General features: G+C 53.0%; 1 protein-coding gene across 6 annotated transcripts in view; it reads right to left on the reverse strand.

Annotated features, from left to right (window-relative positions):
• The window catches only part of STAB2 (stabilin 2), a 137623-nt gene that overhangs the window by 69461 nt on the left and 53858 nt on the right, over positions 1-14304 (reverse strand). For all 6 annotated transcript variants that reach the window (XR_008665915.1, XR_008665914.1, XR_008665916.1 and 3 more), the window contains exons 19-25: positions 13570-13632; positions 10762-10848; positions 9679-9765; positions 8512-8623; positions 5486-5666; positions 5201-5294; positions 3883-4041 (exon numbers count right to left, since the gene is read on the reverse strand). Coding sequence is in view for 1 of the 6 variants with exons in the window: in XM_055336600.1 (XP_055192575.1) it covers positions 3883-4041; positions 5201-5294; positions 5486-5666; positions 8512-8623; positions 9679-9765; positions 10762-10848; positions 13570-13632 (783 nt within the window). In the remaining 5 variants the exon portion in view is untranslated. The remainder of the gene's footprint in view (positions 1-3882; positions 4042-5200; positions 5295-5485; positions 5667-8511; positions 8624-9678; positions 9766-10761; positions 10849-13569; positions 13633-14304) is intronic.

Consider the following 14304-nt stretch of genomic DNA (forward strand, 5'->3'; position numbering starts at 1 on the left):
GTTGGACGGGGTGGTCCCAACCAGTCCCAATGCATATGTTAAAATCTTGACTCTAGGACCTCAGAATGTGACCTCATGTGGAAAGAGGGTTGCAATTATGTATTAGTGATGATGTGGAAACCCCAGGGTAGGGTGGCCCCAACCCAGTGGGACTGGTGCCCTCTGCAGACATGCGCACAGGGAGGATGCCCTGTGGACACGGGGGCAGGGGTGGCGGGTGAGGCACCTGCAAGCCCAGGATGCCAATGATTGCCTGCAAGCCTCATGGAGCTTGGAGAGGCACGGCCGGACTCTTTCCCACTCCCTTTGATGGGACCCACCCGCCACACCTGGGCCTTGGGCCTCTAGCCTCCAGAACTGGGAGATAGTATGTTTTCGTTGTTCTGTGCCATCCAGGCAGTGACACTTTTTATGGTGGCCCTACTAAACTAATACACCGACCAGGACGGTTTTTTTTTCTTTCTCAAATGCAATCTGGCAATTTAGGTGAGTCCAGCAAACGAAGGCAGTTGTTTGCCAAATGCATGGTGAGACACAAGACAGGGGTGGGCTCTTTGATGAAGAGGACCTTCCCATGGCCACGGTTGCACTACAGTCATCACCACCTGCCCAGTGCGGACTGGTTCCCTGCCTTGGTCTCCCGTAGGCGAGGCGAGCTGAAGTGGTGGCAGGCTGTAGGTGCTACAGGTCATGAGGGGACCAGCAGGGGCTCTGGAGTCAGACTGCTCGGGTGCGACTCCCACAACATGACTTATGTTCTGTCAGATGCGAGCAAATTACTTAGCTTTCCTATGCCTCAGTTTCCTCTTTTGTAAGATGGGAATCATGGTAGTATGTACACAGCAACAAAAGCAAAAAGGAACAAACAGGCCTATGTCAGGCCAAAAAAGCTTCTGCACAGCAAAGGAAGCCATCAACATGGTGAGAAGTGAATCTCCAGGATAGGAGATGGTATTTGCAAGTTATACATCTAATAAACGGTTAATATCCAAAACATATAAGTAATCCATACAATAACAAAACGACAAACGATCCTTTTAAAAAGCAGGAAGAAATTCTAAGACCTTTGCTGCAATCAGTGAACCCTTTGTTGCATTAAGTCTTCTGTATAGCCGGTAAGGTAGACGCGTCACCCTAGTGTAAGGTGGCCAGCGTAGAAGGCGGTGTTGCTAGGTGGCTGCTGTGCCTGGTAAATGAGGTCCTGCCCTTCATTAGTTCTCTGGGTCACAGGGAAGGCTGCAGTCAGAGGCACTGGCGCACGCAGGGCTGCTGGACAGACCTGTAGTTCCTCCTAAGTCTCGTTTGGATAAGAATTTCCACAATAACACAGCCACGTCCACACATCAGACCAAAGGGCACTCCGACCCCAGACGGAAGTCGGGTGTGTGGGGCGCCTGGGGGGCTCAGCCTTCTGCTTGGGGTGTGACTCTGGGGTACTGGGATTGAGTCCTGCATTGGGCTCCCTGCAGGGAACCTGCTTTTCCCTCTGCCTATGTCTCTGCCGCTCTATGTCTCATGAGTAAATAAATTTAAAAAAAGAAGAATAAGCTACAGACATGTACCATATTTAGCAACACAGACGAAACTCGAGGCGTGATAGTAAGTGAAAGAAGCCAGATTCCGAGGGATGCGCCATATCATTCCAGTTGTATGTCATGAAGGTAAAAAGTTGTGCTGGGATTAATGGTTTTTGATATTTCAGCTTTTGATCCCTCGCTACAGAACTATGGGGACCATTCCACACTGCAGGTATTCAGGCATCAACTTTAAAAAACCCACCTTTTTGTTTGGAGGAGGCTGCCTGTGGGTTTCTGTAGAATGTTAAAGCTGATCTTGGTCTGTCATCCTTTGAAACCCCTTCTGGCTCTTGGATGCTTTTGGTGGTACTTGTTGAATCAGAATTCGGGACAGCTTTCTCAGATTCAAACTTATATTTGATGTTTTTGTTTTGTTTTGTTTTTTAGAAATTAACAAATTAACGAACGATTCTTTAAGAGAAAAGACATCGAGACTACCTCATTCGGCAATGCTTCTGCTACTGTAGGAACAGTACTTCTGGAATGAGGGTAATGAAGTCAATGGATAGGAAGCTAATTACTGCTTCTCCCGTTAAACAATTTAAAACTGGCTAACAAGGGACTGGACAGAGTCCCTGGAGCCAGGCTACTTTTTGCCATTTCTAGGACAATTGGCTTGTATTTAATTTCAAAAGAACGCTTAGGCTCTCTGGGTGGTAGGATTGTTACTTTTACGCTTGGGAAAAGGGCCGTAGGGTGTGCGTGACAGTCCACGTGATGTACCGTCCTGTGCCATGAAGGCCTGCAAGGTCATTTTGAGTCATGTGTAAGAACTGCAAATATTTAAGATTTCAGATTTCTTATAAATGCGGATAGACCCTTAAAATCCTGGGTGGCGCAAACCCTTCTGCTACCTCAATTAACAGAATGAAAATAGTAGCATTGGTTTCAACAGCAGCCTCTTAGCATTCAAATGACACTTTGTTCAAACACACTGCTTGTGGCAAGCAAACCTTTCATTTTATTTCGAGCAAGTCTGGTGTAGTCTTGTCTCATGAGTTTTGTTCTTCTGCATTAATAACACATGAAGACTTGAAACTGGAGCCATCCCACACTTTTTACCTGGTCTCCTGCGGCTGTACTTATGTCATCTACCTCAGCTAATGTGAGAACTGGGGATTGAGTCACAAGTGATGTGCAAACCTGCTTTGTATATTTGGTGATTCTGTGATGTTAAGTGAATTGCTCCTTATCTCACTGACACTGTTCATCACGCATACATACAATTAAAAATCATGCTGCATTCCCTTTAGAGTCAAAGAACTCAACCTGACGTCATGTACTGTACCCATGGGGCATGTGGAGTGAAGGGCTTGGCTTTTCATTCTGTCAAAGGAGGTATTCTTTGACAAGGCTGCAGGAAATATGCTGTTAGGAGATGTTTAATGTGTAACAACAAAATCCATGATTTTAGTATAAAAAAATGGGCAGAAGGTCTGAATAGACATTTTTTTTTCCCAAAGAAGACACATGGATAGATGGCCAACAGGCAGATGAGAAGACATTTGGCGTCTAATCATCAGGGAAATGCAAATCAAAGCCACAATGAGCTACCTTCTTACACCTGTTCGTACACCTTTTATCAAAAAGACAAGAAATAACAAGCGTCAGTGACGATGTGGAGAAAAGAGAACTCACGTGCTATTGGTGGGAATGCAAGCAGGTGCAGCCACTATGGAAAACAGTAAAGTGGTTCCTCAAATGATGAAAAACAGAACTACCATAGCTTTGAGCAATTTCAGTTCAGAATATTTATCCAAATTTGAGATGATAGCTGCATGCCTGTGCTCACTGCAGCGTCATTTACAGTAGCCAAGATACGGGACAACCCGAGTGTCCACGGATGGAAGGATGGATAGAGAAGAGGTGGTGTGCACACAAACTGGAATATTACTCAGCCATAAGAAGGCATGTGATCTTGCCATTCGAGTCAGCATAGCAGACCTTGAGGGCATTGTGCTAAACGAGACAAGTCAGAGAAATACAAATACGTATATATACGTATATTTGTATTTATACACAAAAAATACAATTTGCTTGTATTATAAGCAAATCCCTTATAATTTGCTTAATAAGGGAATCTTAAACAAAACCCCAAACACCAAAACTGAAACCAAGCACCTGGATAAAGAGAACAGACTGGTGGTTGCTGGAGGTGGGATGGGGGTGGGCAGAGTATCAGAAGGTGAAAAAAAAGAGTAGCTACACCATGGGTTTGCATGACCACTTGCTCTCACTACCACATGATTAAAGAGCTGTGGTATGTTCCAGCCAAAAGACTGCTATTCCCCCCCATCACACCTACCTGGCCGGGGCCTACGTACAAGCAGGTGGCGTTGACGTGGCAGCCGCCGTTCCCGGGCAGCAGGCAGTTGTCAATGGCCCAGCAGTCCCTGCCGTCCCCAGTCCATCCCTGCTGGCACACGCATGTGTGGGTCCCTGTGCCGGTTCTGACGCACTCCGCCTGCAGAAGGAAAAGCAGCTCTGAAACCACAGCCCTGCCACGTGGAGCCACAAGCACAGAAGGGGAGGTGCCTTCTAGAAGCAGGTGTGTGCGTGGAGGGCAACAGGAACGGTTACCACACACATTCTACCAAGATCAGGAGAGAACACGAGGAGGTTTAAAGTACAGAACTGCCTGTCACAGCCCCGCAATCGGCCAGCGCTGGGAACGCCGGGTCCCTTACTGAGTGGGGAGCCATTCTCAGGGATGCAGGGACAACTGCCATCTCCAGCAAAGTCCTCTGTTCTCTGCTTCATGGAAGAGGCGGTGGTGAGGCTGGGAGGACACAAGGACCGGCCCGTGGGCACACGGCTGCGGAACTCCACGAGGCCAGCATTCAGGACACTAAGGCCGAGCTCCGGCCACCACACCCACTCTGGGCCTGTGGGGCCGGCGCCCCGGGGTTGAAGGGTACACGGGGGAGGGCTGTGCAGGCGACACTGTCGCAAGGCGGGGCCAGCATAAGGTGCCTGCCACCATCTGATCTCACCTTCCCGCTGGGACGTGCCAAAGGGTTGTCAGCACGGGACAAACACGCCGCTGCACTTCAAGCCCCTCTGGCTGCGGGGGGACAGGGAAAGGCCAGGGTGGGCAGCGCGGCTGCAGGGCAACAGTTTGGGTGACTGTGGTGGGAACGGAGGTGGCCAGGGCCCCGCGTGGGACAGTATTCAGGCTGCAGTGGGTCTGGGCCGTGCCCCTGGGCTATCCCCGCGGACAGAACTTAGGGCAGTCACTCAGCAGCCCCAGCCTTGGTTTCCCTGTTAGTACAGGTGGGATCAGAACACCTGTTTCCTGGGGCTGGGGTGGGCAGGAGCAGAGGGGATGGCAGATGTGACGTCACTGTCAGCTGTGACTTTTCCGTCCATAGTGTCTGACTAATAATGTCAGGGATCAGATTCTCCGGCTGTATTTCTAGGAGCCCAGGGACCCCCCTCCTGTGGTCTTGGTGCCTCCCACACGTGAGGTTTAGGCTCACGGGCACTGGTGTCAGCTCTAAAATTTAAGGTTCCAGCAGCTCTGCCTCATGCAATGAAAAGCCATCAGATGCTGCTTTTCGTAAAGCCTCCCCTGAGGATTCCCTAAAAAACCAGGCAGCTTGGAGATAAAGAGCAACACTCACATTTCGGCTACAGCGCCCTGACGCGAATCCTGTGCAAGGGTCCACTTCTGAACAGAGACCTCCATCCCCTTCGTAGCCCGCTTTGCAAACACAGCTGTGAAGAGAAGCGTGTGCACAAAGTGAGCCCCAGAATCCTGAGCAGCCTCCACCCGGAAGAGACCGCTGGGGGCTCACCCGTTCCTGCCTGACATCTGACCGCTTGTCCCTGGGACAAGCTGGTGCAGAAAGCCAGTCACAGGTGCCCAGGCCCTGTGACCTGTTAGCAGTTGTGGGACCCGGGCCTACCTGGCTGTCCCATTGCTGTATTCACAGGTGGCGTGGATGTGACATGACTGTGCGTCGGGCCCACAGGCAGACGTGTGCTTGTGGCAGAACCTCCCAGCAGAGCCTCCGCGGCAGGTGCCGGCCAGGCAGGCACCATCGCTGTCGATCCTGCTATCGCATGTCCCCAACAGGCACAGACACTCTGGAACACAAGGGCCGGAGCACTGGGATGGACGAGCGAGCGGAGCAGGGGGCCGCAGTCACTGCCAGGACAGCACCTCCCTCCAGTCCTTGTTCCCATCAGAGCACGGCATGGCACTGAGCCAGTGGAAGTTTCTGGAGTCTGTGCCTTAGCTCCTCTAGTCTCTATCCTGGTGCCTGAGTGTTTGCGGAGCTTGACTCACCACTCATGGCTGTTAGAACTCAGTCTCAGAAGTGCCTTTGTATATGTGCATGTGTGCGCGTGCGTGTGTGCATGTATGTGCATATGCATGTGCATAAGTGTGCACACATATGCGTGTGCGTGCATATATATGTGCATGTGCACATGTGCATTGCGTGCACAGGTGTGTGTGTACGTGTTTGTGTGTGCATGTGTATGTGTGTGAAAGAGGCGAAGGAACACGATCTTCATCTATGTCATGGTTGGAGAGCTCAGGCTAGAAAGCTCTCCCCGTTCTGGAATCAACAGATGGGGTTTCTCTGCCAGCCTGGCCTCTGCCGTGCAGCTTCCTGTTCTTCACCCTCCATCACAGCAAACTGGCCACAACCACTGGCGTTGCTTGTGTCTGGTGGGGCCTTTACCTGTCCCCCCCTTGGGAGCACCACCTGCCTCAGAGGGGGTACTTCTATCATTTCCATTTCCACAGGAGCAAACTGGGACCCAGGGACAGGGAGCACATGGCCCAACTCGCTGCTAGGTTTTGAAGCAGGGCCTTGAACCCAAGGTTCCAGGTCCACCTGTCAGTGCCCTGCGTGCACACAGTAGGCCAGGGGCGTAGCTGCTGTTTGCACATGTCTGTAGTGGGTGGGATGCCTGTGGGGCTCAGTGGTTGAGCGTCTGCTTTTGGCTCAGGTTGTGATCCTGAGGTCCTGGGATTGAGTCCTGCACCGGGCTCCTTTGTGTGGAGCCTGCTTCTCCCTCTGCCTGTGTCTCTGCCTCTCTCTCTGTCTCTCTCATGAATAAATAAATCTTAAAAAAAAAAAAAAGCTGTACCAGGTGACTTTGCTTTTGATTATACAGATTTAACGATGGGAACGTGCCTCAGACACAGCCTCCTGTGCACTCGGGGAGAAAGACAGAGGCCACATTATCCAAGGTGGGTGGCAAGGCTCTCAGGCTGGGATGCGATCTGAGAGGAAGGCCTCGGTGGTTGTGCCCAGGAGGCTACAGGAGAGGAACTGCTGTGGGTGCTCACCGCCAACATCCAGGACAAGACGAGAAATGTGGCGAACGTGCTGCAAAATCAGGGCTGGACTGAAATCAAAAGACTTTTCATGAACTTCTAAGCAGGTCAGGACTTCATGTGCAAGAGACCAGGACCCAGAAGGCGGAGGAACCTCCTTGCCTAGGCACTGGGCAGCCAAGGCCGGGACAAGAGGCGCTGCTGCCAGAAGCCTCCAGGCTGCCTCCCAGCCTCAGCATTCTGCCTCACTGGCCTCATGGAAATACCAATGTCGGCAGGCTGGGGAATGAAGCCTCATTTTTGTTTCTCAGGAACCTTATTTGGCACAAAGAGCAGTGGACTGGGATCCGTGGCTGTTTGTGCTCTGGTGTCCTGTCTGTCCTGGGCGATGGCTGTGGGGACCTGAACAGGGGAGGGGAGGGCTGTGTACTTTGTGAGCAGTGAATGAAGCTTATAGTCCTAGTAGGAGGAGCGGTGTCAGTGGGGTGTCAGCTCTGTGCTGCAGCCCGAAATTATGACCTAATGTCACCAAACACCATGATGCAGGTACCGTTATCTTCATTTTATAGACTGGGAAGTTGAGAGTCAGTGAAACCTGTAAGGTCACACAGCTGGTCACTTGCATGGTGGAGACGTGATTTCAGGTCAGCGTGATTCCAGACCCAGCTCTCACCCATTTACTTTTTTTTTTCTTTCAAGTTCTAACCTTAGTGTAGAAATACACACCTATGTTTATTTCTGGACTTATATGTATCTGTCTGCTTAAATACACCCATGATGCCATTTTGAAAGACATGGTGCATTTTCTAAAATTATATAACTGTGTTTTTCATTTAAATGCCCCGTGTCGTGGAACTTTCTACTCTTTCTACTTGTCCTCCAAGCTTCCTGACATTTGTGTCACTGGACTTAGAATCACGGCAACAGTAACAACAGTCACAGGCAATATAACCAGGGCCAGTGTCTTGTGTTCTGGGTGCCAGGCATTGTTCCAAGGCAAGTGCTTTCCATTTATGACTTGCACTAACTTTAGGAGGTAATTACTATTATCATCCCATGGGGAAACTGAGGTCTGGGGGCAGGTAGTAACTTGCCTAAGGGCATACATTTTGCAGAGGGGACAGCTGATGGATGGGGCCTGCTGAGCTCATGGTAGCCCCAGGTCTATGGGGAAACCTTTTTTATATTATTTTATTTTATTTTACAGATTTTATTTATTCATGAGAGACACAGAAAGAGAGAGGTACAGACGCAGGCACAGGGAGAGGGAGAAGCAGGCTCCATACAGGGAGCCCGATGTGGGACTCGATCCCTGATCTCCAGGATCATACCCTGGGCTGAAGGTGGCGCTAAACCTCTGAGCTGGGCCACCCAATGGGGAAACCTTTAGAGACAGGGTTTCCAAGCGCGGTCCTTGGGCCGCAGCAGCGGTGTCCCCAGGGAGCTGGTGAGACTCTCAAGTTCTGCGACACCACCCCAGGCCCTCTGCTTCAACACCCTGCCACATGGGCCCCACAGCCAGCCCGGCTGCCCTGTGAGAACCAGGTGCTGGAGGATGAGGGTGTGTGGGGAGCCCAGGGTGCGGAGCCCCGTGTTGCATGGCAGAGGAGGCCTGGCTGCCGAGCAGGACATGCCACTTACTTTTGTCACAGCGAGGTCCGAACTTGTTGGGATCGGAGCAGAACTGGCACTGGGAGCCTCGGAAGCCGGCCTGACAAAGGCACGTCCCATTGCCGTTGAGGCCGTCGGCGCACTGCAGGGGTGGGCAGGCCTGGAGGTCAGCTAGGACCCAGAGGCCTGACTGCTAGAAAATCAGACTTCCTGTGCCTGATGTGGCTCTCGGGGAGCCCTTGTGGAGCCCTCGTGGAGCCCTCAGAGCCTCATGGAAGCTGGGGTCATGTCCTGTTCCAACACTGACAAGCCTGGCCCCTGTGCCTTGAGATTTCCAACTTTAAGGGAAGTCATTTAGGGGGAAGGGGGTCAGGATGGTGAGCTGGGGACCTGCACACCATGCTTGGGGGCTGTTGTGACTAGCTGCCGACCTCCAGCATGCAGGACCTGCAGTGTAGGACCCCCCTGCCCCTGCACCCCTGTCCTTCCATTTCAGCCGTTTCAAGGTCAGCCCTGCCATGATTGCAGGGCAGCAGACTTGGGCACTGGTCCCCGCATCGGCTTGGTGGCTCGTTAGTCCCCGCTGTACCCTGTGCTTGCCTCACCTCCATCCGTCGTGTGGGCAGAGTCCCCTCCTTGTTGACCTGGTGGGTTCAGACGTGCATTTCCTAATGCACAGTGTATGATCCCCAGGTGAACCACAGCTGCTCACCTGCGTTCGCTTAGCCCTGGCTCTAAGCTATGTGACTTAAGTTTGGGTCTTTTACTAGGTTTTGGAGGTGGGTTAAAAAAAAGCAATCACTGGGCAGTACCTTTTTTTTTTTTAAGAAAAGTATCACAGAATCTTAATCTTGAGAGGAATCTTGGCAATGAACATGAACGCAGGGGACTCTGCTCTCTTCCCTGAGAGGAACAAGGGGCCAGGGGAGCCTCAGGGATGTGGCAGGATCTGGTGGTCGCAGCCGGAAGCAGATGTCAGAGCTACCAGCACCCCTGCTGCCCTCCAGCCCCAGCAGATCCCTTCTACTGCAAGTACCTTCTATCGTCTTAGCAACTGATGGTCTCCGTCCCTTTCTGGGAACCGTGTTTGGCCCTGTGAACTTCCTGGCTCAGGGCCTTTCAAAATTATTTCCCTGCTTGACTTAGGAGAGATGAAGCTTCTCATGAAGCTCAACATTCATGAAAGGTTTGCATCACCTGGCCATTCCCTGAGCAGGGATTTGAGAAGCCTCCTGGACACGGAGTACAGTCAGGCCCGTAGAAGCCTTGGCAGCACCTGGGGATCTGGGAGACAGAAGGCGAGCTGTGCTCAGGGCTGAGCAGCGTGCCAAGTCCCCAGAGGAAACAGACTTTATTTTCCACTATTGTAAGGAACAGGGTCAGGCCCCAGCCGGCCTTTTAGTGTGGACGGCGATGTGGCTGCTGCCCTGCAATCTGCTCACCCCCTCCCTGCCCTGTGTACTGAGGCCCCACCCCCGCCCCCATATACTGAGGCCTGATACTCCCCCCTGTACTGAGGCCTGATCCCCCCGCCGTGTACTGAGGCCACCCTGCTCCCCCGTGTACTGATGCCCAACCCCCCTGGTGTCCTGAGGCCCCACCCCCTGTGTACAGAGGCCCCCCCATGTACTGAGGCCCTGCTCCCACCCCCCTATGTACTGAGGCCCCAACACCACCACCCTCAGTGCCCCGCCCCCCCCCCCCCCCATGTACTGAGGTTTGACTGCAGGCACCAGCTGGACCCTAGTGCCCAAGTGCCTAAGAATGTGGCAGGAAGGCCTGTGCCCCAGAGCCCATCTTCTGTGTAGTCGGGGCAGACAATCTATCTCCAAATAAAGGGAACTGAAAGTGTTGGGAAGACAAAGATATGGTAATGACATGGTGGCAGGTGGAGGCAAAAGTCGGGGAAGCCTGGGGAGGCCAGTGTGGATCCAGTGGCGACAGATGGCGTGGGTGATAAACACCTGAAAGAGGAATCTGTCCCGGGAAACCTGGAGGAGAACTGTGGGGAGGGAGTGGCAAGTGTGCGCTCTGAGACCACGATGGGGGTCAGACCCTGGTTATGGGTTGGATGCACGGCCTCGGCCTTCTGTGGGGAGAGCGTTTAGAGTATGCGTTCCATGTCGAGGACAGTGGGAACCACCGGGGTCAGAAGGGGTGGGGCTGGCGTGGGCCGGGAGAGTGCACCCTGCCGTGCCCTCTGGGAAGCCGAGGCCCTGACATCGTGGACGCTGAGACCCAGAGTGTGGTCCTGGGGCCGCGCCCTCCTGCTGACCTCACCTGCACTGTGGTGTTGCAGTATCGGGCACAGCCTGTCTTCAGGCTCCTTACTCTGCTGGTGTAGACACATCTGTGTGTGAAAAGCGCCTGGAAGAAAGCCAATGGGAAAAACGTAGAGTCTGCATCTGGGGTCCTCTGGCCACGGCTGGGCTTACACATGAGCCGGAAGGCGCCCCATCACACATGTGGCTCCCGTCACCATTTGGTCACCTCCTTAGGCCCCTGTTTCCTTGCTGGTAGAGCTCAGGCTGCAGTTCGCACAAGTTAAGGCCCGTTATCTTGACCTCCCTTCTTGTGCCCTGGCAGCTACTGAGGGCTGCTCTGGGCACACTGTCCCGCTCATCCTGCGTGAGGCTCAGTCTCCCCTCTTGGCTAGCAGCCATCGCTGTGCTCCTAAGCAGAGATGAGGGAGCCAGTACAGAGCCTGCTCTGGTTTATAGAAAGATCTACCAAACCAATTAGTGATGGTCTGAGTCCTTCTCTTAGGAGGGGTGTGTGTGTGTGTGTGGGGGGGGCAGATCTAAATGTAGCCTCCCATTCTCTGACCCAGGTGGTCACAACCACCTAGAGTTGCCTTTATCAACAACTCACTGGAGGCTGCCACAGTGCACACATGAAGCCACCAATCCTCAACCTCGCGTGGGTGCTTTTTAGCCCCCCTTTGGGGGTAAGGGAACCGTGGCCTCAGCAGGTAAATCATTGCTCCTAAAGGCACCGCTAGCTGGGGGCAGGCCCAGAGGCCACTGCACCTCATCCTGACCCAAGGGTAGCACACACCACTCTGCCAAATGGGACAACAGTGCTGGTCCTGGGCTCACAGTTTGTGTTGGGTAAACGTGGACATGGAGACACCCCTGCACATGAGGCGCTTGTTCAGGGAGGAGCGTTGAGGACTTCCTAAAATCAGAGCTAGGTGAGGGAGTCCTGCGGAAGGAACATGCAGTCCTCCAGTCGGATCGCAGGATAACAGCGAGTATAGGCGGGGGGGCCTGTGAAGAGTGGTTTCGGAGCCATTCTTGCTCTAACCCAGACACCTAACACCACCGTCTTCCCGCCCTTCTCTTCCTTATGTGGGCCGCAGCGATGCGCGATTGTGGCTCTGCTGAGTATTAGCTGTGCGAGCTCGGGCACCATGTTTAGTTTCCCGACGTCCACTCCCAGGTCACATGGTGGTCGGGACAGTGGCATAGCTACCCCGTAGTTTGCTGCATGAAGCATCCGGAACAATGCCTGGCACGCAGCAATCCGCCTGACGCCAGCCAACGTGGTTTCCTCTGGTGTCCTCCCTGTCCGTGCCTCTGGTGGACAGCATCCCATGGGACTCGGGGTAGTGGCTTCCCTGAGCAAACAATGGCCTGCACACCTGCGCCTATTCCGTGTGCATGTTTGGCTTCATTAAATGTTCCTCTGTAGGGTTGTGTTAATGGGCTCACCTCCTTCCTCAGTGACCTGTTGTAGTGTTGACACTTCTGGTTGGGATGCTCTTTGTTAGGACAAAATTACAGTCAGAGATTCCTTTCTTCCCTTTTTTTGGTGCATAAAGGGAAATTTATTAAAGTGGATTGGCCCACTGGTGGAATGAGCTGCTGCCTGTAGGCAGACATTTCTATCATCAGTGTTACCCTGGAGTGTCTTTCTTTTCCCGCAAGTAGACTACTTGGCATGTGGATCGTGGACTATTCTAGAACTATCCGTTTTCCTCGCTAGACGAGAGTTTCTTGACACAAAAACAAACCGAGACTGTATTTCACTCCTCTCCATGCCCTGGGAACCAGCTTTCAATGGACATGTGCGGGATCCAGTCACACTGAGGGAGGATGGAGGGTCCCCATGTCATACCCTTGATGGTCCTGGGCCTTCCGTCTAGGAAGCGGCTTGGGAAGAGCAGACAGGAATAAGAAGGGCAGGATGGGCCAGCCCGTAGGCCATGTAGGCAGGAGGGTTATTCTGAGCTTAGGGCACTTGAGGAACAGCAGATACGACACAGACACCCTGACTCCCTCCTCCCCTTTCTCCCTGGAAACAGGAGTGAAACCTCCCCTGTCAGTCCCTCCCTGTTCATCTTCCACAAGAGCCGGTTGCTCCCCAGGGGCAGGATGCAGGTGCAGAGAAGCTGCACAACTGGACCGGGTTGATGACCCTGAACTTCCTTGGGCCTCCGTGCATAACGGCCTCTTTACATACCAACCACGTGCCCATGCGGGCTGTGCCATTGCTTGGGGTCCTTGTTTCTTGGGAGTCTATCCCAAGTACGGGGGGATCCGTGAGTATCCTCTGGGTAATCTGCCTACTGATCTTTAACTTCCAGGCCCAGCTGGACCTTATGCTGAGGGCAAAGCTCTGAGTCTCCTACACATGTAGGAGGGTGGGGAGAGGAGGGGGGACACTTCCTCAGGAGCCATGTCCTGGGGTACAACACGGGGCGTTAGGGTACAGCTCTTGGGATTCTTACTCTTACTTATAGACCAGAAAATTAGTGCAAAGGGGCTAAGCATGTATATGTGGGGTCATGAGCAGGATTCAGACACAGCTGTCTACACTCTCCATACAGGAGGCCCTCTCCCCTCCCCCTACAGGACACTCTCCCCCTTCCCCCCTCCAGGATGCTCCCTTCCCTCCCCACTACAGGACACTCTCTCCCCTCCTCTCTACAGGACGCTCTTGATCCTCCCTGTACAGTGGGCTAAAGTCTAATCTGAAGTTATCCCATTTGGAATTAATATCTTAAGTAGAAATTTAGATAAGATGAGAAACAATAGCAGTGGGGTGCTCGGGTGACAGGTGGTTTCCCGAGACTGTTCTACTCACTGTGGGCTCAGCGTTAGCAGGACATTTGCTCCAGTACACCAGGGAGCAGCTCACACAGGTGCCCTGGAGGGAAAGACAAGGATCAGTGCAGGCCTCTCTGGGAGGGAATGGGGATTCCCTATCTGGTCCCATGTATCCTTCTTGCCAAGGGGTTGGGGCCCCCTCATGGGACCCTCCTGGTGTCTCTGTGCTCTCCCTACTGATGCCTTCCTTCACAGGGAGAAGGAGGAAAGCCGGGGTCATTGTTGGAGGGTCCGGGAGCCTTAAGTGAGCTTGCTCACAGCAGCCCCCCTCTGCCACCCTCCTCCATCAGATTGTCTGCCGGCCTGAGGTTTCTGACAATTTGTCATGTAGAGGCACCTGGACCTGAGGAAGCATCGTGGTCATCTGCCTGTGCTGGAGAGGAAGCGTTAGCCCTGGTCACGCACTTGCACCCTGTTCTCCAGTTAGCTCAGCAGCAGTACAGCAGCATTGAATCTCTGCCTTCCAGCCACCCACCCCTGCCCCGGCCTATTGTTTCATTTGAATTCAGGAGCAAGAAGGGGGGTGAATGCCTCCAAACTCTCCAGATTGATTTTCTGACCTTCCCTGTTTGGGCTCTGTGCTCCAGCAGGTAGACCTCGAAGAATGCTTGCTCAGCCTCCCCTGCCAGCATCTTGTTCTTGCCAACGCGAGATGCCAGCAGGATCCTGGTGGGTAGGAGGAGGGAAGATCCAGGTATTTCTTCCCCACATC

This window comes from Nyctereutes procyonoides, unplaced genomic scaffold (assembly GCF_905146905.1).
Source record: "Nyctereutes procyonoides isolate TBG_1078 unplaced genomic scaffold, NYPRO_anot_genome, whole genome shotgun sequence".
In the NCBI taxonomy this organism is placed as follows: Eukaryota; Metazoa; Chordata; class Mammalia; order Carnivora; family Canidae; genus Nyctereutes; species Nyctereutes procyonoides.